We start from the raw sequence: 24,379 nt of genomic DNA, 5'->3' as shown, positions 1-24,379 counted from the left end.
CCTCGCTCTGGACTGCTCGTCCCGTTCGTGACAGTGGACTTCCTGCACATCTACTTCGTGTGAGACGTCGTCCCGCGAGAACGCCACCCTCTTTTGTTTGCACTTTCGTCGTGCGGCAGCCATGCTTGTTGCCGCGCACACCTCGAAAGCTCCGTCGCTTTCGCAGGAGCGCGTCCCCCAACCGGCCAAAGTCCAGTTCGTGGTCGCCCATGGTTGTGCCGAGCCCTCTCCTCGTCCCGGCAGCTCTCTGTTGGGTCTGGGAACGATGTGGCCCCATTCAGCGCTGAGCAAACAGAGCGCCAGACCGACGCGGCCCAAATTTCTGTGTTATTTGTTCTCATTCCCCGGCGCGGCTATCTTTAGCGAGGCGAGCATGTATATGTCACATGCCTAAGAACAGATCTGCCACACAGCCAGCCCCATCTCTGCATCCCGTGCGTAGACCACGTCCAAGCATGCCTGCACCGAAGACTGCAAATCGCGTTGTTTCGACACGTTGGTCGAGCAAAGCCACGGCCCCAGAAGCATCAAACGAGTGACTACCTGCAACGGTTTGGTTGCTTTCGACGGGTACGTACCCCTACCCAGACCGTCAGGCCAGTGCAACAGACGGATGGCGCCACATTGTCGCAAGCCAACTCCACAGCTCCAAGCCGATGCCTCTTGTGTGCCGAGCCGTCGTTCTGGGAGCAGATCGGCGCGCGGCACCATCCTTCTGGCCATGCTGGAACCAGCCTGGCGTCAGGGAGAACCCAAGCCTGGGCCTGGAAGTCGAATCGGGATGTTTTTCTTGAACCGCGCTGCTCAGGGTTGGACAAGCTCGCAACGCAGTCGAACACCGTTCTTTCCAACTTCCAACGTCGTCGCTGTCGCGTGCCATCCTTGTGAACGCGTCGACTTGTGTTGTACCAAGCTATCACCACTTCTTTGCCGCGCCCCATCTCCACTCGAGGTTACGGCCAGCCTTTGGCCTTGCGCTCCGTTACACTGTTTGTTCCACGCGCCTCCAAGTTACAGATTAAATATGCTCGTTTCAAGACGCCGACCCAGCGTTTAGGGCAGCTACAAATGGTGCGCGTCGGAAGAATGGGTCTCTGGACGACGTGTCCACTCTGGCCGCCAAGCCGACTGCCGGTAAGGGTGTGGAGAGCAGCCAGCAAAGCCTCTATTTGTGCCAACTGCGGCTCCGGTACATTTGGCTCACCTCGTCTCCTCTCGAAGTGCTTCGGTGAGGATGATGATGATGGCCCAGGAATCGAGCGAACAGATTCCCGTCCATAAACGATGCCCGGCATCTTTACCGGGTCGAGTGTATTCGCGACGCAGATCATTCAGTCCACCCAGAAAACCTTACAATCTACTCCGGCTTTGCCATCCTCAAACCATACCTGCGCCAGCAGCACTGTGTTTGTTTCTGTGATCCAAGTTGCACCCTCACACACCTTGTTCTCTCCCGACTCAGGCTCGAGCATTTCTGGAAGAATCTCAGACGTGGCTCGCCGATCTTGGAAGCTCAGGAATTTCATGTCTCGGCTGTAAGGGGGGAGTATATACCCTTGCGACATCTACGCGATGCAACCCTTTAAGCCCTTTCCACCATGAATGCACACATGGAAGTAGATGACGTTCGTCGCACGTTCCTGTTTTTAGCTCAGCGCTTTTAAGAGCTGGTCCTATCAACCACGTAGCTGTATATGCTTCGTCTGTCATTGTGACCGCTCATCTGTTGTCTTCATCACGTCTCTGCAGGCGTTCCCGCATGTATGCAGTTGCTTGTCCAGGGACTGGCGTGATTGCTATTTGCAGCCGAAGACAACACCTGATTTAACATATCCCGTCCTGGCAACCGAATCAGGAAAGGTGCTCTTGATTTTTCGGCCAAATTTGGCTCCGGATGAGCGCCATTCCATCGTAGCTGTCACCGCGACAAGATTCCTGGACCTCAATATCGTCTCCGCATTGTAGACTGTACATTGCTGCGCGATGCCCCGTCCTGGAGCATGAGCATTGCTAATGCAGCTTGTCCACGTTGCTTCCATGCGACGCTAGGAATAGCTCTCCGGCTTTTGTCGTGGACCTGGCCGCCGTGAACGCTCTCCTCGTGCACATACATATCGCGCCGATCTGCCGACTTCATCTCAAGCGAGACCATTTCGACGTGGTGTTAGCCGATGAGTCAGTCGCCTGTGAATACATTCGGGCCCCCCCCGACTTACCCTTCATTTCCGTCGACGAGAGCAAACCCACATTCAACCAGCTAAGCATGCACTCTCTTCCATTGCTGCACGAAGACGAACCGAAAGCTCCCACGTGATCCGGTTCAACCCATCAAAGACCTAGTTGCCATGGACGAACCTGACCTTATGTCAAAGCGCCCGCCGCGACATTTGCCAGCTGAGACATTCTGCCCGGCGGCACCGAGAGAAAAAGTTACCTCAGCCGTTCAACGGTATTCTGCACAATTGATGCCGTCAACCCCTTTTTTCTTTCCTGCATGGGCGCAATAAACCACGAGGGGGAAAAGGGGATGGGGGAAGAAGCTTCCACCCGCAAAAACTTCCTTGACCTCCGAGGCGTGTGGCCATCTTAAAGGTGACAACGTGAAGTGAGAGAGGTACCTAGGCTAGCGTTTCAAACGGCACAGCTCTTCCTGCTGATGGTAATTCTTGCTCAAGCGTACTGAAGCAGTCGAGATGAAATGTGCTTCAAAGAAAAGTCGGACGGATTGAGAAGAGGCATGATCAATTTCTGCAAAAGGTTGAAGAGAGCGAATGAAATGCGCAGGCTCGCAGGCTTTTGCCAAAGTACAGACGAGATCTTTGCACGTTGCCTTCGCAAAACTTGGCCCATCAAATTGCACGCAAAGCTTGACATCGCTTCGAAATGGCTGGCTATCAGGGTTCACCATGCCACTGAAGCGTCGACATTTGACGTGGAAAACCGCCCTAAAGGTCGACTTGCTCGTTGTGTGCGGTCAAACACGTTTTAGGGTGACAGAAGTCATTGGAAAATGTTGATTAGATACTGTACCATCATACATTAATGTCTTTAGCTAAAGGTGAAAAATACCCGCCGTCTAACGCCGTAAAACCACAATTCAAGCAGTTCCTTAATCCTGGAGTTAAAACACCATCAAAATACCCGTTGATTATCCAAATGCAATGCTAAATTATAGACTGAATCATGAGGATCCTTCTCTGACGAGTATTTTTTTTTTGATTTACAACTGCCCACTGATGATGCTCTCAACACAGTAACCAATGTATTTTCTCTTGGAACTGAGGTCAACCTGGAACCTTCTCTCAAGCTCTTCCTTGACGGTCTTCTTGCTCGTCTTCATCATATCTGCATGTTGAAGAATGTTGCGGATCTCGGAGAGTATCACGTCGTCAGACGGGAGGTTGATGTCGTTCATCTCCATGTCATAAAGCTCGCCACCCATCATTTGACTTGCAGCCAGTGACATGCGGCTGTTCGCTCTGGGTAGATCAAGGTGTGAGATTGGCCTGGATGGCGGGACGTTGGCATAATCTGAACCGGGAGTAGCAACACGCTGCCAGGGAGAGGCGGCACCAGCCACGCTACCCTGAGGGAAATTCTTCGTAGCATACGAGAAGCCAGACACTTCGCTTTGATTGTCATGCTGGGTTTGCGCCTCCCAGAGCTCTGCTTGGTAATCTTCCCATCGCTTGCGAGGTATGCTTGCAGGATCGAACTTGCCCTCGTCGGAAATGACGACCTTCTGGCCCTTTTCACCAGTGACAATACGAGTGTTGCCCCATGAGAAGTCGTCCATGTGCCAGAAGGCGTACAGGGGCAAAGCGCATGCAAAGACTGGCGTCGCGAGGACATAGATAATCATCCATCCGATCATCTCCCACTTCTTACGGAGGATGAAAATGATTGCCTGCAGACCGTAGATGGCTCCGAGAAGAATGAATGCAGTGATGGGCACGACAGTGCTATTTGTAACTACCAGATAGACCAGATAAGCAATATAACCGATGATAGTTGGCTGTACAACGGTGGACAGCAGATCGATGAAAACGATGAAGCGCATGCTGAAACAGCAGAAACCGCAAAGTTGTTGAAGCGGGATGAGCTCGATGAGGTTGTGGACAGTAGAGTTGATCCAGCGACGTCGCTGAGACAAGAAGATGGACCAGCTTTCCGGAGCAATCGTCCAGGCGTGCGCGCGGAAGATGTACTTTGTCTTGTACTTGGGGTGATGTTTCATAAGCAGTGTCGTCAAGTATCGATCTTCACCCAAGTGCAGCAGATTCTTCATGTGTAGTGTATCCACTCGGATCTCAGCATAGTCATCGACGACGTCCTTGCTCACGAACAGTGGCTTGCCAGTATCTGCGGCGCGAACGCGATACATTGAGAAACAACCAGGCAAGCATGTGACGGACCCAAACAAGCTTTCGAAAGCCTTTGTGAGATTGTGTGAGATGTAGTATTCATAGACCTGGATGGCGGTGATGGCAGAAGTTTTTGCGTTGGTAAGCGCGGTTTCTCCACACACACCGATAATGCTCGTGTCTGCAACCATGGAGGCCACCATACGAGTGGCTGAATCAGGAGCAACCACAGTGTCGGCATCAATCTGTAAAATGAACTCGTAAAACGTTGGATTTACGCCAATAACGTTCCTGATTTGATGGTGCATTTCGAGTTCCATTGGCGTCATAGGCAGGTTGTAGTGAACGCGGTTGAGGAAGCGCATTAGGACCATCTGAGAGTCACGCTTGCCACGATTGCCAGGCCTGCTACCGTCAGTTTCGAGCTGGGTTACGGAGTAAATAGACAACGGGTACTCACTTCTGGACTTCGGATGGCTTTCCAACTTTCACTACGACGATGAACGGCACAATATGACCTTGGACCTCATAGAGACCAGAGTAAACCTTACCCATATTATGTTGCTTCTGACCTTCGCCCAAACTCTCAAAGCTGAGGGGCTCTGGGTCCACCGTGTCCGACACGCCAAGGATATCGAGAACAATCCGTGGAGTAGGGCGGTCGTTACCCTGACCAACGATCATTCCGTCACAAACGATGAAGAGGAGCTTTCTCTTGTCATCATACCGCATGCGAGCAGCGGAATCGATGGCGCGCCGCAGAGACTCTTCATCTTCCGTATACGCCGGGACCGTGCAAATGACGAACTTGTCAAGGTTTTCAGGTACGTTCTTCTTGCCAAATTGTAGAGCAGCGAGGAACTTGAAGCCGATGACACTGCAGAGCAAAATCGAAATGGCCAGCAAAATGTACTTGGCAAACAAGCACTGAGTCGAGCTTCGAGTGTCCACATTGCCGACATAAAATAGGTTGTTTAGACAAACCAGCATGCGGCTTTTCAAAGCGGCATCGATATCAAGGTTATCCCAGTATTTGGAAACATCCTCACCGGCTCCATTTTGGATCAAATCGACTACCCGCTGGTCCATAAAATTGGAGTTTGGCGGAGTGCTTGGCTTCTCATGATAACCATACTGTGGTGTCCGTCCTCCAGCGATGTACGATGTCAAGTCATACACTTTGCCGTGTATACTGGCAATCGCGTTCTTCTGAGAGGCTAGTTTTGCAATATACTTGGGCGGGAAGCCGATGTTTCCTTTCTGATATTGATGCTTAAGCATGTATTGCTGTTCCCACCACCAGTCTGGCCGCGAATCATTTGTGAACCAACGGAAATCATGGTACTGGGCGTTCAGGTCAGTGGAGCTGACAAGATTCTTCGTGTCACTGTAGTTGGTGTTCCGAAAGTCTAGCTGGACAGCAGGATCGACGGTACCATCTACACCATTGCAGAGTGCGGAGACCTGAACAGGGAATAGAGCAGTCGCGTCCTTGCCAGCATACTTCAAAAGAGCGGACTCTGGAACGATGCTCGGATAGTGCCGAGGAGCAAAAGCATTCAGATCGTACACGATGCCTCGCATAGCCACATATGCACTGTGACCATTCTTGCCGTCATATGCGGACAGCTCCGATTGTGTATACACGTTTTGGCGGGGACAGATCAGCTCGGGGAAACCGATCATGAAGAACATGACACCAGCGATGCTGAGCCATATGAGCAAATTGATGGCGAATTTTTCTCGCCACGCAATCTGCATGTCCTTTCGTTTTCTGCGACCAATCCACCTGATAAGAAAGTTTGGGATGTAGAAGGTCAAGGCGTACACGAAGAACAGCCAACGCTTGCGGCTACCGGAGATTTGATGTTCCTCGATATTCTGTAGCTTTTGCTCCTTTGCATTCGCCTTCTCGGCCATCTGCGAACGAGTATCCAGGTGTCGGAACATGTCGCCGTTGATGGCGGACATTCCAGCGTCGGACTTCAAGTCTGCGTCTTTCACACCGAAATAGCCTCCAGCCTTGTCATCGGAGTAATAGCCACCGCCCGATGGGACGAGATGGACATTGGAGTCGCCAAATCCTCGCGAACCGGGTGTCGCGTCGTCGTCAGTTTCAGCGTCCAGATATCGCGTGCGGGGCGGAAGATGGACAGACTCTATATTTGCAATTTCTAGCCAGCAACGTTCGCTGAGGAAAACACCCGTGATACCCACCCGTGCCTCATTGGCGGGCCAGTGGCGTTGGTCGATGATATCCTGGCATTTCTCCCTGTCACTACCCACGAAGATGGCATCTCCTTCAGCCCGGGTGAGGAATTCACCGAATGGCATGAAGACTGTGAAGTCTGCGTTACGTAGCCTTTGACTAATCTCCACGATACCAAAAGTCTGCAGCTGCTGTCGGACGCTCTTGACATCAAAGCTGTTCGTCATGCGCTTGTCATTACTCTTCAAGCAGAAGACGAAGTATGTGTTTGTGTGCGGTGCCGTTAAGCTACTCATGATGGCTTGTAAGGACGACAAGAACTGAGAAGCGGCACCAGGCTGGGCAGTATCTGACGTCTTGCCACCACGGCCGCCGACCACAGTGCTCGTTCTACTATCCGGCTCACTGATGAGATCATCTTCGATCGCAGGTTGACGCGCCGCGGTACGAGCAGATCTGTCAAACTTCTTCCGGCTCACGGTCGGCTTGCGAGTTGGCTTCGAGGCAACCGAAGCTTGCATGACGGCAGTCTGTTCCTGTGGATGGACGACCTTGTTGAGCACTTCCTGACCGAACAGTTCGCCCACGAAATGACTCTTTGTCTTTGCGATCATGTTAAGCATGTCTCCAGAGATGACTTCCATGTTTGCCTCCATCAGCCCCTCTACTGGATAGTCGACTTCACCAGCATAATGTCTGACAGTGAAGGCAGCAGCAGCATTACGGGTTGCGAAGTTGCTTCCAGGGACGATTGTCGTAGAACTGCCCACTGAAATCGCGGGGTTTTTATCTTGGAATCGCCTCCTAATAGCGTCAAGGAACTGATGATCGGTTTTACCGCGTTTTGCTTGGTCGTCTAGAATGCTCAGCAAGCCATTGCCTGGTTTTAAAAGACCACGGACTGCATCGCTGTTGTCAAAATAGCTCGTGGGAGGAATAGCTACTTCTTCGTTGTCAAGAAGTTCGACTTGGCGTTCGAAAAAGGTCGTCAGTGTGACATTGTAGAGCTGCTCCGAAGCCGCGTTATTCAACAGCTGATCCAAGATTTGCGAAGAGGACGAGGCCTGTTTTGCAAAGCCGGGGAAATCAACGATCGAGATAGTGTTGTGAACGAACTCCTCATTCGCACATATCCGACGGTTGATACGCTCGACGATCCAGGCAACAAGCAGAGCATACAGCGTACGCGCCAGCTCGTCGGCGCTGTTCTGGGCTCCGGCCGGGTCGAGCATGACGGTGACCCGATCTTTATGCAGAGTTTTCGTCTTGTAACTGAACATGGTCTCTAGATCTTGCTCCGTTACACCCAAAAATGCGGAGATAGTTCCCAATGTGTCCCTGTTCGCAACTTTGGTCACATTTTCTCCGCCTTCATGTGAGTATCCGCCACTGTCATTGGCTGCCGGGGTGGTATCAGATGTGGTGTAGAATTCGAGTTGTCCAAGATGGAGGATAGCAGCCAAAATCTGGCATATCTCTGCTATTTCGGTAACGGGAAACTCGAGTTTTCGCAACGCGTACTGGAACTGCTTGAAACCTTCCTCATCGTGAATTCCAGCCTTGAACTGGGCTGGGTGCCCAAGATACCGCCATCTTTTTTGACCCAAAGACGCTCTGCTGCCTACGCCATGGGCAGTGTTGCCATTGCTCAAGAGGCCCAGGTGTGCTTGATCCTTGGCACTCGCCCCTTGAACCAAGTAGTACAAGATGTGAAAGTTGCGCTCACCCGCGGCAGGAGCTCGCGATATCCTGCTTCGTTCCAGGCGGTGATCGAGTAGCTTGCCGCCAATGAGGGTTGGGTGGTTTGCGGAGCTTGTTTCATACTGTAACTCGTAGAAGAGCCCGGCCTTTGATGCAGAGGGCGTGGTGGCCGATCTTGTTGTTGTCAAGGAGTCGAAGACGTAGGCAGCGAAGGAAAGTTTGTTCGACAGCGGGGTGGATGAAAACGAGAGCAGAGCTGTCAACAGGTGTGATCTAATCGTTGTTTTGCCAGAGCCCGATTCGCCCCTGTGTCACGTTAGCGTCGTTTGGCCACCAGTGAGCAATGAGACGACAGCATACAAGAACAACACTGCCTGATTCTCCTGTCGATGGCCAAGTCGGGCCCAGAGTCTTGTGGCAAGATCTTTGGTGGCCGCGGCGGCACTTCCTTCCTCTGTGCCATTCTTTCCGTCCGTGGCCGACGTATACGTATTGAACGTGATGAGAGCTTGTGAGCTCAGTCGAGCGGTGGGGAGATGTGCATAGTATCTGGCAGCGAGGTGCTGAGTCAACTGCGTGTCGGATTGCTGGTGGAGCGGGAGCGAAGGCAGCGAGTCCTCGTTCGTCTGGCTCGACATGATGGATCAGACGCCCCTTACGGGACAAAGATTCTGATTTGAGCTGCACGAGGCAACAGTTTTCCACGGCGTACAGGATGGACCAGATGGTTCGAGCAGCAGCGGACGGCGTGGAGGCGAAGAATCTGCAGTTCGACGGCTTCTTCTGGGGCTCTGTCAAAGTATACGGGGACGAGACCAACCCAAAAACACAAGCTGGAAAGTAAAAGTATGTATCAACAGGGAAGACAGCAGCAAATACTGCGGGAACGAATGCTGAGTAAGGAAAAATAGCGAGAGTGATGAGGGCTGGAGCACAGCACAGCAAGGAAAAACAGACGGTCGGAACGAGATGTTGTGGTCAATGGTGTTGGGAGGAGGATTCACGTATGGACGGGGCATGGCGTTGCGCAATAGCGAGGTTTCGCGGTTCGGCGGAAATCGATGGGGAGCAGCAGTGGCCGCCGTGGCAGCAGCCCCTGTCCAGCTATTTTTTCTTTGACGGCCCGATCAGGCAGACCAGGGCAAACCCTACGCGGGTGGGCCAGGAGAGGGAAAAGGAAAAGGAAAAAGTGACAGCGCAGCGTCGATGGTGCTCGTGCCAAGGGCAGAGCCTGATGGGTGCAGCCGAACACAGGCCGTTTCGATGGAGCAGGATGGAAGGCTCTAGCAAAACCCGGAGAGCGATCGCGTGGGCTGGAGTCGCTTTACGACGCTCGCTGGAAAGAGAGTGTGCGGATGGCAGCGTGATGCCATGCTGGCTTCGACAGGAATGGGACCGCGTCAGCCCTCCCGTCCATGCCGCAACAGCAGTGCACAAGTCGAGCAAGAGAGGCCTTCGACGTCGTCTTCCAAGGCTTGCACCAGCGCACCGGCGGGAGCCCGGCAGGCTGCGCGACGTTCAAGAGGACGGACGAACCACTAGGGGCCGTCCGGGACGGCATTCTCGCATCGTATGCGGGGGAGAGTTCATGCACACATACACACATAGGACAAACGAGAGGAGTGGAGCGCGTGATGGTGGTGGTAGTGTGGTATTGGTGTTGGTGGTGGTGGTTGTCGTCGTCGTCGTCGGAGCAGTGCTGGTGGCGGTGGCACGGCCGGCAGGAGCTGCTGCTGTCACAACACGGCGGAGCAGCACGTTGGAGGTAAAACGTGCATGCGCATTGTGGTGAGGAGCCAGGCCGTTTCCTTTCACGCGCCGCCCTCCACCGTGCCCCCCTCCCTCTCCTCATCCTCGCTCAGGAGCCGATCTGGCCACACGCCCGTTCAAGTTTGGCGTCAGGGGTCTCATTTGGGTCTGGCTTTTCGACGCCTTCCAGAACGAAAAACCTTCATTTCGATCGTCCGACGCCGCGCCTGTGCGTGCTGAGGCAGGCCACGCTCTCGTCGTCGACAGCCGGGACAGCCGTGTGCTCACGCTGCTTGCACGACGGGCTCCGAACGGCCAGCACGGCGCCGTGCGAGCCAATACTTGGACGGAGCCGCGTCGGGACAGTGGTTTTGCCTCTCAATAGCTCGACGGGCTGCCGGCGTCGTCGACAGGTGCAGACTGCGTCTTCTATTTTGGGGCTGCACCCAAGCACCGGCTGGGCCTCACCAATCGCCGCGCCCTCAGCCACGCCCCGGCCCAGCGTCCCCCCCGGCGCGCAGCTAAATCGGGGTAGTCGCTAGGCCGCATTCGGAACGCGTTGCTGGGACATTCAATGACCTCCTCATGCGTGCAAAAGCGGCCGGGCATCAGCGACTTACACCTTGCTTGTGATTGTGTGTGGGCCTGTTCAACCCTTGGCCCAGCTAACTTTCGCTTCATCCAAACTGTCCAGCCCGGAAAACCATCGTTTCAAACGCTCTCCGTCGTTCTCTTCACCTTCGTTGCGCGTGTCTTCTTCTTTGCCCTGCGTTTTTTTCCCTTTCGACACTCGCTCCGCAACGCGTTTATCCTTCTTCCCAATCTCTTCCTCGATTCCTTCTTTGCATAGGGGCGCAGTCTTTCCCATCTTCGGCGTCCGGCACCGCGCCTGATCACCTCATCCTCCGCGTGTTCGACCGGAATAAAGCATCTCGCGCTGCTGTTTGCTCCGCCTAGCTCTCACGAAACCACTGCTCACGACCGCGTCCTTGCACCTTCTCGGGCTGGTCGACGCCAGCTTCGTCTGAGGCCATCGCCTGGCCCTACAAGTCCTCTCCCAACCGTCCTGCACAGATGGCCTACAATCACCAAAGACTCTCGACAATGTCGAGCCTCAGTAGCTCTGTGCCCCGTCCGCCCAACGGCCAGTCTACCCAAGTCTCCGTCCAGACCCTCCTAAATGCGCTGCACACGAGCTATTCCAATGGCTTACCTCACCCTCTGGAGGCGAGTACGAGCCTGGTCGTGAACACATGGCAAACGGCTCAGGCTGTGGGCGTAGACGGTCGCTACGGTGGCACCACGGATCAGGAACTTGCTCGAAAAGCGTGGGAGCACGCCAGAAGACGAGCAGAAGATGCATGCATAATTCTTGGGTAAGCAATTGCCGACATCTGTTAACCGAGAAATACTCATCGATGGTCTTGCAGTTCGTTACACGATTCCACTCCTGCAATGATGGCGCCCATGGTCTCCTGCCTGCCTATCCAAGCGCCCAGCAGCTTCTATGCAGCCTTGGAGGTCGTGAGGGCCCTCACGCACTGTTCAACTGCCAAAAACCCTTCCTTCCCTCGTTACTCTGCGCTCTCTGCCAAGTTCGACGTCACTATCGGCGAGGGTGAGATTGTATCTGCTTCTCTTGCCCTTTCCAAGTCCGGACTTGATACAGAGCGTGGGCTGCTGAACATCCCGTCTGAAGCTGGTACTCGTGCCTTCGACGCTCTCTACTACCTCATCACGAGCTCGAGCTCGCCCAAGGAAAAGGAGCGTCTGGACTTGAAGCCATATTCGGCATATCATCTGTTGAAAAGATCAGGCACGTTCTTGCCGCCATCCTACATTCCGACCGCGGACGATGCTGCGGCGGCAGAAGACTTTCGCAACAACCTGAAAAGCATCGGCATCAAAGGCCGCGCCTTGGTCAATTTCATCTGCTGCCTTGCCGGTTTGCTGAAGCTAGGAGACGTTTCAGACTATTTCCTAAGCGCCGAGGAGATTGACAGTATCTGTGACGCTGTGTCCCTCCTTCTAGATGTTCCCAAGGCTGTCATCGACAAACAGTCTCAGGAGTCCACAGTCGATGTTTTCATTTCGGGAGTTTACGAAGCGTTGGTCGACTGGGTCATTGCGCGTGCCAATGCGGCAATGCAGTACGAAATTCGGACAGGAAAGACAATCGGCTCGGATAACGGCATGGACACGCCACCTGCCCCAGCTGCCGAAGAAGATGAGACAGTAAGCATCAGAGTCATCAACATACCGGACCAAGACTTGGGAAAGGCTGTAGCGCTCCGTACCGTTTTCGACGATAGTGAAGGCATCAACGCCGAGATGAAGGAAGATGGTGTGGAAGTCGTCCCCCCTGGTGTATCCGTAATCCGGGAGATGCAGACAGCGGTGCAAAAAGTAGAACCAGATCTTGGTATTATGACCAACGCTGCCGGCCACGAGCGTGAACGTCAGCTGGATCGGCGAGAAGGAGTTCTTGAAGCCGTGGCGCAGTCGATCACAGACCTGGATGACTGTTTCCTGACCGAGATATTGCATCCAGTGAGCGGACAGGGTGTGGTTCTTGGAAACCACGGCCGCTTCGATCTCGCTAATGTGATCAGTAGCAGCCGTGTGTGGTTCCAACTCAGCCTGCATCCCACTGATGAGGATCCTGCAAAATTGGCTGATCTCACCCGGAACCATTGGTCTGCAGGTGCAGTTTCATCCCAGTTAAGAGCCTGGCGACTACCAGAATGGGCAAATCGACGTAATCGTGCCCTAGACTACACTGCGGACTTTGCCCTCGAGGAGTTCGTGGACCGTTACGCTCCACTGGGCTGCCAGGAAGGTAGAGAGGGTATAGAGATGTGGTTGATGGAGCGAGGCTGGTCCAATGGTGAGGTCGTCGTAGGCAAGGAGCGCGTATGGTTGCGTGAAACTGCATGGTGGGAGGCTGAGACCATGCTAGAGATGCAGATGCAGAACTCGAATATGCGATCGCAGAGCGCTATGGGTGGTGTGGCTCCAGCGCAACCACCGATGGGTGGGAATTATTCCGTGCATAGCCCAGCACTTGGGAGCAGTCTCTTCGGTGCAAACGCCGATGACGCAAGTAACGAGAATCTTCTCTCACGCAACCAGAGCTTCGCTGCGGCAAACAAGAGCCGCCTGACAATGGCCTCGAAGGCAGGAACACTCCCTGCAAATACTGGTGGCGACTATGGTCTTGGTACCAAAGGGGACTCGTACAAGGGAGAAATTCGCTATGAAAACGAGCTCGAGTCCGGGAGACATGTCACAGAGGTCCCGCAATCGAAATCTCGAAAGGCTTGGGTAGCACTGGTTTGGGCTTTGACTTTCTGGATCCCTTCTCCACTTCTACACCTTGTTGGACGAATGAAGCGCCCCGACGTCAGACTGGCATGGCGAGAGAAGGTTGTCCTCATGTTCCTTATCTTCCTCCTCAACGGCCTCATCGTTTTCTATATCATCGAATTTGGTCGACTGCTTTGCCCCAATTTCGACAAGGCATGGTTATCGAAGGAGGTAGCGTATCATCAAGGAGAGAGCGATTACTGGGTGAGCCATGCCGGATTCGTGTACGATCTGACCAAATTCTGGAGACTGCAACATAGTGACACCAATATCGAAACCACGAGCGCTCTGATGCTGCCCTTTGCGGGCACTGATGTAACAGAGCTTATTCGTCCCCCCTTGACGAAAGCTTGCCCAGGCTACGTAACCGATACCTCTCTCTACCTACAAGCAAACAACACTGTCCAACTTAGCCAAGCGATCCACTACCAAGGGCCTCTTCAAACCACACGGACTTCAAAGCTGGCATCGCTAGACTGGTATCAGGATACATTTCTGCCAAAGATGAGAGAATATTACAAGGGTGATCTGGTTTGGAGCATCAAAGACGTTCAAAGTCAGGGCCAGAATGACCAAAGAATGTGGTTTCGACTGGGTAACGACATATACGATCTTACGGACTACTTCTATAATCGCAACACTGTCCACAAGGATGACCCCCGCTATCAGTTCTTCCCAAGTGTCGTGGAGCAAGCTGTCCAGTCGAATCCGGGTGGTGATCTGACGAGCGCGTTTGATGCCTTCAATACATCTACAAGGGAAACCACATTGAATTGCCTCAACAACTATTTCTATTTCGGTCGCACCGATTTCCGAACCACCCCCCGCTGCCAGGTCAACAACTACCTTTTGCTTGCCTTCACAATCATCCTTTGTACAGTCATTGCGGTCAAATTTTTGTCTGCGTTGCAACTGGAACCTAAACGTCGGCCAGCTCCGCAAGACAAATTCGTAATTTGTCAGGTGCCCGCTTACACTGAGGGTGAAGAACAGCTCCGGAAGGGTCTTGACTCCTTGACATCGCTGGCCTACGATAACAAGCGCAAGTTGATCTGCGTCATGTGTGATGGCATGGTCGTCGGTGGCGGAAACGATAGGCCAACACCGAAGATTGTCTTGGATATTCTTGGCGTTGACCCGAAGATTGACCCGCCGGCCTTGCCCTTCAAATCGGTTGGTGAGGGTGCTGAGCAGCTGAATTATGGAAAAGTGTACTCTGGCCTGTACGAGTACGAAGGCAATGTTGTGCCTTACATCGTCATTGTTAAAGTTGGAAAAGACTCCGAGCAAGGCAAACCGAAGCCAGGTAACCGCGGCAAGCGTGACTCCCAGGTCATGCTCATGAGCTTCCTGAACCGTGTCCACCACCGCGCTCCAATGTCACCTCTTGAGCTGGAGATGTATCACCAGATCTCCAATGTCATCGGCGTTGACCCAGAATTGTACGAGTACTTGTTGATGGTTGACGCTGATACCATGGTCACCGAAGATTCGCTCAACCGACTCGTAGCAGCCTGCGCCAACGATTCAAAGATTGCCGGTATCTGTGGTGAAACGAGCCTTGATAACGAGGATCGATCCTGGTGGACGATGATCCAAGTGTACGAATACTACATTTCGCATCACTTGGCAAAAGCATTCGAGTCTCTCTTTGGAAGCGTCACGTGTTTGCCCGGATGGTAAGTGCTCCGCGTGAAAGCTACATTCGATTTCTCTTTTTATTGACACGGACCAGTTTCTGCATGTACCGTCTACGAACCGCTGATAAGGGCAAGCCTTTGATCATTTCGGACAAAGTCATCAACGATTACAGCGACGGACACGTGGACACATTGCACAAGAAGAACCTGCTTGCTCTTGGCGAGGACCGTTACTTGACCACGTTGATGATCAAGTACTTCCCTTCAATGTCCTACAAGTTCGTTCCATCAGCTCGTGCCCTCACTGCTGCCCCTGAGACGTGGAGCATCCTTTTGTCGCAGAGGCGTCGTTGGATCAACTCGACCATCCACAACTTGGCTGAGCTGATGTTTGTTCACGATATGTGCGGCTTTTGCTGTTTCAGCATGAGATTCGTGGTGTTCATCGATCTCTTCGGTACCTTGATTCTTCCTGCGACTTGTGCGTACTTGGGCTACCTCATCTATAAGGTCGCAACACACTCCGGCCAATTTCCAATCGTCTCGATTGCTATGCTTGCCGCAGTGTACGGTCTCCAGGCTCTTATTTTCCTCATCAAGAGGCAATGGCAGCATATTGGCTGGATGATCATTTACATTCTCGCTTTCCCCATCTACTCGCTTGCACTTCCCATTTACTCCTTCTGGAAGCAAGACGACTTTTCGTGGGGTAACACACGTGTGGTGCAGCACGAGGATGGTAGCAAGAAGGTCGTTCTGGAACCCGAGGCGCCGTTTGATCCCAAGTCCATTCCGTTGCAGCGCTGGGATGACTATGCTGCTGCCAATGGTTTGCCGTGTCGACGGGGCCTACAGTACGAAAAGGAGGCGAATGCGTATGACTATGAAGTTGATGACGTCCAATCGCAGTACTCATATGCGCGGCCGGCTTCCACGGTTCTAACTGGCATGAATCACGGTCACATGCCGCCGCAAAGCCCGGGCCCATACCAAACCATGCAAGGGCGCCAGAGCACGTACTCGAACCTCACAGGCTACCAGATGAATAATATGTCTCAGGATCGTCATATGAGCATGGCGAATATGAGCGACGCCGGTATGATGAATAGCGGTCATCAAAACAATCGACCCAGCATGATGTTCAGTCCACCAGTCGGCTCAACAGACAACTTGATGACACCAAATTCGCACAACTCGTTTGCTGGCTCCAGCCCGAATCTACTGGGTGGGGCATCTCGTGCTCGGAGCCCACTCGGCTTCGGCGGCCCCAATAATCGTGCTTCCGCGATGAGTCGGCCGATGAGCACCGTCAACTTCATGGATGGTCCAAGCCGTGGTCCGACCGACCAGGAGATACAGGGAGCCGTAGCCCAGATATTGAGAGAGGTCGATCTCGACTCAATGAGTAAGAAGCAACTGAAGGCTCTCGTGGAGCAGAGACTACAGACTCAGCTTCAGGGCGAGAGAAAGAATTTCTTGGACAAGTGTATTGACGATGAGCTGTCCTCGATGGATGTTTGAAGGTTTTCCTTGACTGGAGTAAAACTGTAAAAAGAAATTTTTAGTAAAGTGTTTCATGTTCTTTGGAGGATTGGTAAGAGTTCCAAACCTAGCATGATGGACGTAATTTGCATTGAACCCTTCTTGACGGCGTTAAAGATTTCGGAACGGCGTGTCATTGGCGTCTAGGAATCTAATTCACTCCTTAAAAGACGAGAGGGAACATTAAAACACTGAACGGGAAGTTTTTTAAAAAAAAAAAAAACCCTTGTATCTAGCCTAATGCTTATTGAGCTAATTATCTGCAATGCACAACTTCGTATGACATATCCCACTGGTCTTTGTCCCGCCAAGCTTCTGCCGCTGTCATTTGAACTTCAAATGCTTCAGGAGATTATCTATGATTTACCAGCAACTTGAACCGGCGTCAGAAGATCAGCGATGGGCCAGACATGCTCCATCGTCCAAATTTTATGATTTTGCCAATCCTTCGAGACCCTAGCCAGTGCGGCTTGCATGCGTCTACGCAAAGAGTGAGAGTGTTTTCGGTCGAACGCGAAAAGCCGAAAGTAGACAGGGGGAAAACAAAGAATAGAGAAAAAAAAAATCATCCTTGCAAAAGACATATTTGGTGCGCATAGTCACGTTCATAGCACGCGAACAAGTAAATGAGCACGACGGCTTCTTTCATAGCGGCAGGTGATTGCCAGAAATTGGGACCACGCTGTAGCGAACAGAGTGTCTGTCGTGAACCATATCACATTTGGGTCTGACCTATGAATACTTCACTAGCATACGAGCGACCGGCAACAAATGTGCAAGTCATTTATCAACCTCGATGAACGAGTCGTGACTCTCCACGCCGGGTGTGTTGACTTCCGCCTTCTTGGTGAAGACAGCTTCCGAGGGCTCTTCTGGCAGATTCTCAAGCTTGTGAGAGACGTGCCGCGAATTTGTGGCGGCCGGGACAGGCACGCGATTTCTGGTCGATCGCTCAAATGCCGCCGGGCCATTCAAGTAGTCCAGGTCAGGTGTGGCGACTTTCCTTGGATCGTGGAGGTCGCCTTTCTCCGCGTTTCGGAACTTGCGGTAAAGACGTTCCTCGCGAAACGTGCTCGAGGCTGCCACAATGAGCTGAATATCACCCTAGCAACTTGTCAGCATATGCATTCCTTTCAGCTTGCAAGAGCTGATTCACCCAAGTCAAGCGCGAGTCCAGCGAATAGTGACCAGAGGGCAGTAGCTGGTACTGGAAGCCATGCCTCTGCAGCGCTTCTTCCTCGATCCATTCAGTGCTAATAATGAGATAATCCTTTGCCTCAGACGAAGCATCTCCGTCAATCAGAGGCCCTTCTTGCGGAGTGTAATCCTCCGCGAAGCGGCGAATGTGAATCACGTCCGGTCCGTAGAACCATGTTTGCCCTGCATCCGTACCTCTCATGTACACCGGCTGCCAGCCAGCATATTTGAGAGCATTGCTAAGGCTTGCAGACTGGCCGCCCCAGCTGCGCCAGTAATCTGTCTTTGATGTCAGACCGAAACGATCTACGCGGTAGCGTGGAACTCGGCGTGTCAGCGGCAAAACGTCGCGAGAGGCTGGAGATGGAGACCATGAACGATCCCGAATTATGGGCGCTCGCTCGTGTACATTCCGTTTCTCGTCCTGTGCCCTCAATTCCGCAAGGTTCTCGTCAAGCTCTTTGAGTTCAAGGCTGGGCAGCTCTTCGTCGTCGTAGACGTTGGAGATCTTTAGCCACTTGGCGAGAAGATTCTTGATCACCTGGCGTGGTTGAATGTTTGCATGTTCTTCGTTGATGCGAAGTTTCTTCGTATGCTGGAACAAGTTTTCACATTCCCATGCTTCCATAGGCTTCCAGATGATGTAGTAATTGGGATTTTCCTTTGCCTTGGAAAACGGCAGATTGTAAAAATTCATGCTGCGTGTATCGACGTCATCAACATGAACTTTGGCGTACACATTGTCCGGGTGGTGTTGGATGTACTCGGGCATGCCGTCTTCTTTTGGATCGGATCCAAAGTGTCCAAGTTTCAACAGATTTTGCTCTTCTAATCCACTAGCCTTGTTGTCTTCTCCGTCCTGTTCCTTCGCCCCATCTGTTGCTTTCTGCTCAGGAAGGTCAGCCATAGTAAGTATCGCGTTCAAAAACTCAGTGATTGCGCTGTGGGTTTTTGCTCGCTTCAAGGCTGTCCCACGACGTTTCGAGTCTTTTGGCTGACTGCATTTGAGATCTCGAATTGCTTTTTTGAGCTCATTCACACCAGCCTCCGCAAATCGCGGTGAAGTTGGTATGAGTCCTGTGAATTTTGGTGTTGTTCCTCCCAATTGCAGCACGGTGATGATGAGTGCAGCTACCACCTGCAAAGCTGCGATCTGGTCTTCGAGCGCTGGAGTGTCAAAAGGAAGCAGAAACTCAACCTCTCCACTATCTTGTTTTCGTTGTGGTAAAGCTTCCTTAACTTCGTTGTAAATATCATCGGTGTAATCAAGTAACTTTTCGAGGTCCTTCAAAAGCTGGGCACCTTGTTCAAGCTTGAAGCTTGAAATAATAGTTGCAATTTGCTCCAAATTGACGGCCAAGTACGTTAATTGGCTAGCAAAGCAACCATATTCATATACTGCTGATGGAAGCGCCTGCACGACTCTAAAGAACTTGCTGGATAACTCATATCCTACGTCTGTCGATGCCGCAAGTCGCTTGGAAATTGTTTCTATCGTTGGAGCCATAGCGTCAAGAAAGCGATACGTTTCCGGAACCAGAGGAATTAATTTTGGCACAAGATTGTTGAGGAATGCTTAACAAAGAGAGAGAAAAGTGCAGAGGCAGTCTAAATAAATATAGTTCTTCCTTCACCGGCAAGCATAAACATGGATAGCTTCTGTTCATCTTGTGATAGGGTATTTGCGAAGGCTGCGGGAGCCTAGATTATGCACACAGCAAGCTTGAACGTATCGTCTCTCAGACATGCTGACCGGTGAATACGAGCAAGTATTATCGAAACCCCAGAGCATTTGCAAAGTTTCTGGCGTAGTTCGAAGTATCCCGGACAAATTATTCGATGCGCTTGAGAAGCCTTCGGCCTGGGTTTCTGTAGATTGATTCGGTAATGAATTTGGGGGCGGAAATGGGCAAATGGGAGTAAAGTAGGAGAGTATGAGAGGACTGCCTTCTGAACGCCAATCTGATCTACATTAAATCACCACTGGAAGAACACGATGCTGTGTCAATTGCAACAACTACTCCATACCGTGCTAAGCACGAATTTTGTAATTCACACAGTTGTGACTTCACTTTCTCATTTCCTACTTCGTCGAGGTCGTGATAAAAAAGCAAAGTATCACGTGATGAATCGCTTGAAGAAGATGCATCGTCTGATTCTCACGGGTCATTGGCAACATCTCTCGAAGAAGATGTCTAATCGACTGATCGGCGACACAAGTTGCCCTCACATAACTTGACGGCCTCAAGGTAGAGTGAGATATCACGGGCCCACTTCCCCGCCGTTGCAGATCGAGTCTCGTCCACAAGAATCAGCCCCGCCCTGTGGCTTGGTGGCGAGCCACAAGAAGGCTGATTACGAGTCCACCTTAGTTCCGCTACGAAGCATTCGACCTTTAGGTTCTGAACAGGCTTCCATATTCCTTGAGTTATTAGCCATGTGGCCATCCTGACACTGTAGGCGTATCTGCACTTCATTCCATCCCCTTCCCTCATCTTAGGCACCAAAAATCTCCCCTGATAAAAATCCGTTTACGTACCTTGTTTGAGTAACTTGAGGCTGCAGCAGCACGTATTGCCATGGCTGCGCCGATTGCAAAAGGTACGTAACTTGGTCATGCACCTAGTCCCATCAATGTGGACAATCTATAGCAGTGTATTTCTTGGTTGCTTCACCTATCTTGCCTCTCCTTGTACGTAACATGCAATTTACTGACCCCGCGTTGGTTGTAGGACTTCTCATTACCGCCTCAGTACTTGTAGCTGCGGGCATAGCTATCTCCCAAAACGAATACATTCGAGAATGGATCTTAAATTATAGACGCAAACTCGCCATGGCGCTCCACAGTCTGGGCGACGAGATACACCCACCTTCATACTCTCAACGTGACTTCGAAGATGACAGCGAGGCCGCAATAGAACTGAGGCGGAGGCGGCGGGAGGAGATTGTTCGCCGAAACAGACTTGAAATGATCAAGCAGGCAAGAGATGAAGGCATTGCTGTCGATCTTGATGAGCTTGTGAAACTAGGTGAGGCGGAAGAGTCGCGGGTACTGGATCCCTCGCCTGCAATAACCAATTCTTCCACGGGATTTGATGCCTTGGTTGGCGCAGACGGCAAGCTGCGACAACCTGAAATATCGAAAGTGACTGGGGTAGACATATCGCCTTCGGGTCTACGTCAGCGCACTGCTGGTATTCGTGGCGCCGACTTGGATGCTTCAACTTCGAATTGTTCCAATAATGTATTTCAAGTCCTGCTTGATCGAGAATCGATCCACAATACCGCCCAGGATAAGATCTCGCAACCGTCACAAGAAAGTAAACAAAGTCCTTCTCTTGTGCCCATTTCGTCTGCAGCTACAGAGTCTCAATACTTCAGCGAGGAGGAGATGGAAGCGCAGATAAAGGAGGCTATAAGAAGAAGCCTCGAAGAAATTACCCCTAGCGAATGCCCTGCCATTCAAGAGACGGACGTCATACATTCGGATCCACCAGTATCTGTTCCGGTATCTACGGAAAATTCATATTATTATGCCCCTCCGCCAAATGTCCATCAACCACCAGCTAGTGCACAATTCATGTCTTCATCTGCTATGGAAGCCATGCTAGATGCTAATTTGCACAATGCGTCTGCTAACGATGATGAGTCTTGTACACCTACCGGAACATTGACCCCAACCGAAGATGGTCAGTCGACCGCTGCTTCGCTCGTTGGTTCACAAGCAGAAGACGTTGGCAGAATGAGTGACTTTCAATCCATGATTGACGAAAATGAGACAGACTTTCGCAGCGAGACAACTAGTGATGCATTCTCTGTGGTGGGGGCAAGCACTCCAGGGTCATGGACAGATGTTGAAAGCGAAGCTGGCGATGAAGAGGGTTACCATATAACTCATCCCCCCTTATAAATATCATACCCAGTAGAGACAGGAGTTTGAGTGGTAAGAGAAAGGAGGAAATGGAATACATGGAGTCTGCTTTTTTAGTATTTTTGGAATACAGATTTTTCCCTCTATAATATTCAGAAACGTTCCTTTTCGCCTTTGCTATGCTTACCATTCATCGTTTCGTCTTTCATACAATGATCATTTTTGAATATTCCCGATGTAACGTCAAGTTCACGCGGAGAATAAAGGTGTGAGAATCGCTATAAAACTAGAGACAATCCTACTCTCGGATTCATCAATTGTGACATCTTTCAGCCCACTTAGTTTTCTTGCCCATCTACGCCCCGAGGGGTTACCCTTGAGCTTCAATTTCCGTCGACCTGCCATTTCTGACACTTTCTTACCCCTATTTCTAGAGCCATCCAATTAGTTCTCAACTCGGTCGCCACATCGTCCTCAAAGCAGGCCGGAACTTCAGTCATCCAGCTCGGCACATACTTTGGTTTATTACTTCTGACGAGTTCTCTCAGTTTAAGAATCTGGTAACCTAGGAAAAGCGCATCCGTTCCGACGATACCAGTCTGCAGGTGAAGCTCTTGAGGCGGGAACGTGACAAAGAACTCTGGAATCCCTAGCGAGCGTGATATGTAGCTCAGACGGAGGGGCGTGGGCCAGTGTTTGCGGTCACAGCGATGGCAGCATACGATAGCATGGTTGAATGCAGAGCCCTCGAGTGGTCTTCGTTTAATGCTCGTACCCTCTACCGCTGCAATTTCGTGACCACCAAACACGAGCGGATCGATGTCGGGCTCAGATTAGATTTGGCTAAGAGTTCGGAAGCAGAAAGCACACCTATCTCTTATAAATGCGAGCCAGAATGCCCTGTGCGTAGAAAGTTCACTGTTAGGTGCGCTTGCGGTCTGCTCTTGCAGGGCAGAGTACTTTTTGAGCAGGAACGCGCAGTAATTTTCGACGATAGTGTTCAGTTTTGGCGAGACGCCCGCGACGGCATTGAACATATGCGGTTCCGGAAGTGCCTGTAGCTTCTCTAGCTTCGTATAGTTGGGTCTGATGCGATTTCTTGTCGTCTGATGGAATGCAGAAAACGATAATTTTGTCTCGATCACTTCGCTCGGGAGTTCGACGAAGCGAGAGGTCCAGTCGAAAAGCGGCGGTGGCAGGCCACGCCGCCTGGCAACTTCAGTCAGGTGAGCGTTTGTGAGCGTTCGGGGCTGTTTAGCAAGCGCTTTGTAGTTCTTCTCTTGATGAGGCAAAAAAGTTTGACGGCCAAATCTTTCGCGATCAGCATCCGATTCTTGCCCATGAAAAGGGACGGATGACATGATTTCCATGAAGACGCGGCGTGGTTTGTTTGAATTTGCTGTTCTTTTTTCTTCCTTATTGAGGTGATATGAGCATGTAGTAAGGGCTAGGCTGCCGATTGCTGAGCGTGATGTAGCTAGCAAAGTCATATGAGTAGTGAATGACGATGGCTGTTGTGACTGGATAGCAGGGTAGGCAAGCCGCAGCTTTTAAGCTTTTCACATTGCGATGTTCTAATGTTAAATCGCGTATACATCGAGCATAAAGGCGTTCATCCGTCACGTTGCAGCGGATCAGCGCGAAAAGGATGGGTTAGTTCACTGTAGTCTGAAAGGGCATGGAAACCATTGGGCTTCGAATGACTTCACAAAGTTGCCTCGAATGTTCATCGAACATGTGGACTGCAACATCCATACTTTACGTTGCTGACAAGCCTATCACTACTAGAAGAACCTGCTTCGGAGACTAAGATCATATTCGTGGACATGGGTTGACTAGGAAGGAAATTGGACCGTTGGTTGGCCTTGACAATATCCCGCTCCTTGTGCTTCCGCACAGCGACTATGAGAAAGCCTCGTGTGTAAAACAAATGTTTGAAGAGCTAGAACTCGAAGCTGTCAAGTAGGGCTTGAACGGCTTTATATTCTCTTCTTTAGGGATTGCATACCGAGCGTTCTTTATCAAGGCACAGCAGCTTCCTTATCCCCATGCTGATTTGTGTATCAATGTGACTTTGGACTGGTGCGGATCTGAATCAGACGCTGTTTATTTACTAGTGTGCCCTGTATGAATGGATATCCTCATGTCCAGAAAAGAATTCGTCTGGAATTCTTTTCTTGGGCTGGGCGGGGTCTTAAGAAAACTAGCGGACGGCCACAAAGGTGTTGCAATTTCAGATTGAAGGACTGAAATGGGCAAAGGCTTGCTTCTACTGGGATGAGCTTAAAGATCTCGGGAAATTTGTTTCAACACATAGATCTGATGAACTGGAGTTAAAAGTTTATAGGTCAAGGTGGGGATCAGCCATTCTTTCCTCACGATTGACTCGTCTGATGCTGCTTAGAAGACCTTTGCGATCACACGAACAGTGGAGCGCAAGTGGGAGCACGAAGGGCATCGAGGTGGGCACGAAGGAGGATGCAGGTGAAGCGATGCGGATTGATACAGACGTTGTTATTTCTAATCTGCCGAGCGCTCTACCCTCATTTCGCGAAAGAGGCGGCTGCTAAAAAATGGCTTGGCCGTCAAGTGGGATCGCGCAGAGTCATGATCGATGGCGTGCTAGGAGGCGTGCCCTGTCGTGGGCCTCGACACAGAAGTCGAGGCGAAGATTCTGAGTGTTGCTAAGAGTCGAGGGAGCAGCGAAGTCAAAGGCAGCAGAAGGCTCGCAGGGCGGCGA

At 51.5% G+C, this 24,379-nt stretch overlaps 5 protein-coding genes across 5 annotated transcripts; 2 read left to right on the top strand and 3 right to left on the bottom strand.

Annotated features, from left to right (window-relative positions):
• Nucleotides 1-2,983: 2,983 nt before the first annotated feature.
• PV09_00931 (uncharacterized protein) lies at nt 2,984-9,421 on the bottom strand. The gene is made up of 3 exons (XM_016353754.1): nt 8,635-9,421; nt 4,825-8,580; nt 2,984-4,769 (listed from the first exon to the last, which is right to left on the bottom strand). Exons 1-3 carry the CDS (start codon nt 8,910-8,912, stop codon nt 3,221-3,223), a joined length of 5,583 nt encoding a protein of 1,860 aa, XP_016218907.1. The 5' UTR covers nt 8,913-9,421; the 3' UTR covers nt 2,984-3,220.
• A 1,194-nt stretch (nt 9,422-10,615) lies between these two features.
• Nucleotides 10,616-16,858, top strand: PV09_00930 (uncharacterized protein). Its single transcript, XM_016353753.1, has 3 exons — nt 10,616-11,399; nt 11,454-15,068; nt 15,125-16,858. The coding sequence occupies exons 1-3, from the start codon at nt 11,098-11,100 to the stop codon at nt 16,548-16,550; spliced, it is 5,343 nt and encodes a 1,780-aa protein (XP_016218906.1). The 5' UTR covers nt 10,616-11,097; the 3' UTR covers nt 16,551-16,858.
• A 417-nt stretch (nt 16,859-17,275) lies between these two features.
• Nucleotides 17,276-19,275, bottom strand: PV09_00929 (uncharacterized protein; the record flags this gene model as incomplete). Its single annotated transcript, XM_016353752.1, has 2 exons — nt 17,276-17,675; nt 17,728-19,275. 2 exons carry the CDS (start codon nt 19,273-19,275, stop codon nt 17,352-17,354), a joined length of 1,872 nt encoding a protein of 623 aa, XP_016218905.1. The 3' UTR covers nt 17,276-17,351.
• An 874-nt stretch (nt 19,276-20,149) lies between these two features.
• Nucleotides 20,150-21,816, top strand: PV09_00928 (uncharacterized protein). The gene is made up of 2 exons (XM_016353751.1): nt 20,150-20,369; nt 20,501-21,816. The coding sequence occupies exons 1-2, from the start codon at nt 20,348-20,350 to the stop codon at nt 21,676-21,678; spliced, it is 1,200 nt and encodes a 399-aa protein (XP_016218904.1). The 5' UTR covers nt 20,150-20,347; the 3' UTR covers nt 21,679-21,816.
• Nucleotides 21,817-21,820: 4 nt separating this feature from the next.
• Nucleotides 21,821-23,000, bottom strand: PV09_00927 (uncharacterized protein; the record flags this gene model as incomplete). The annotated part of the gene is made up of 2 exons (XM_016353750.1): nt 21,821-22,395; nt 22,510-23,000. The coding sequence occupies 2 exons, from the start codon at nt 22,998-23,000 to the stop codon at nt 22,023-22,025; spliced, it is 864 nt and encodes a 287-aa protein (XP_016218903.1). The 3' UTR covers nt 21,821-22,022.
• Between the last annotated feature and the right edge of the window lie 1,379 nt (nt 23,001-24,379).

The sequence above is a fragment of the Verruconis gallopava genome (assembly GCF_000836295.1).
Source record: "Verruconis gallopava strain CBS 43764 unplaced genomic scaffold supercont1.2, whole genome shotgun sequence".
NCBI lineage: Eukaryota > Fungi > Ascomycota > Dothideomycetes > Venturiales > Sympoventuriaceae > Verruconis > Verruconis gallopava.
Note: the sequence above shows the minus strand (reverse complement) of the source record. Positions and strands in the feature narration are given on the sequence as shown.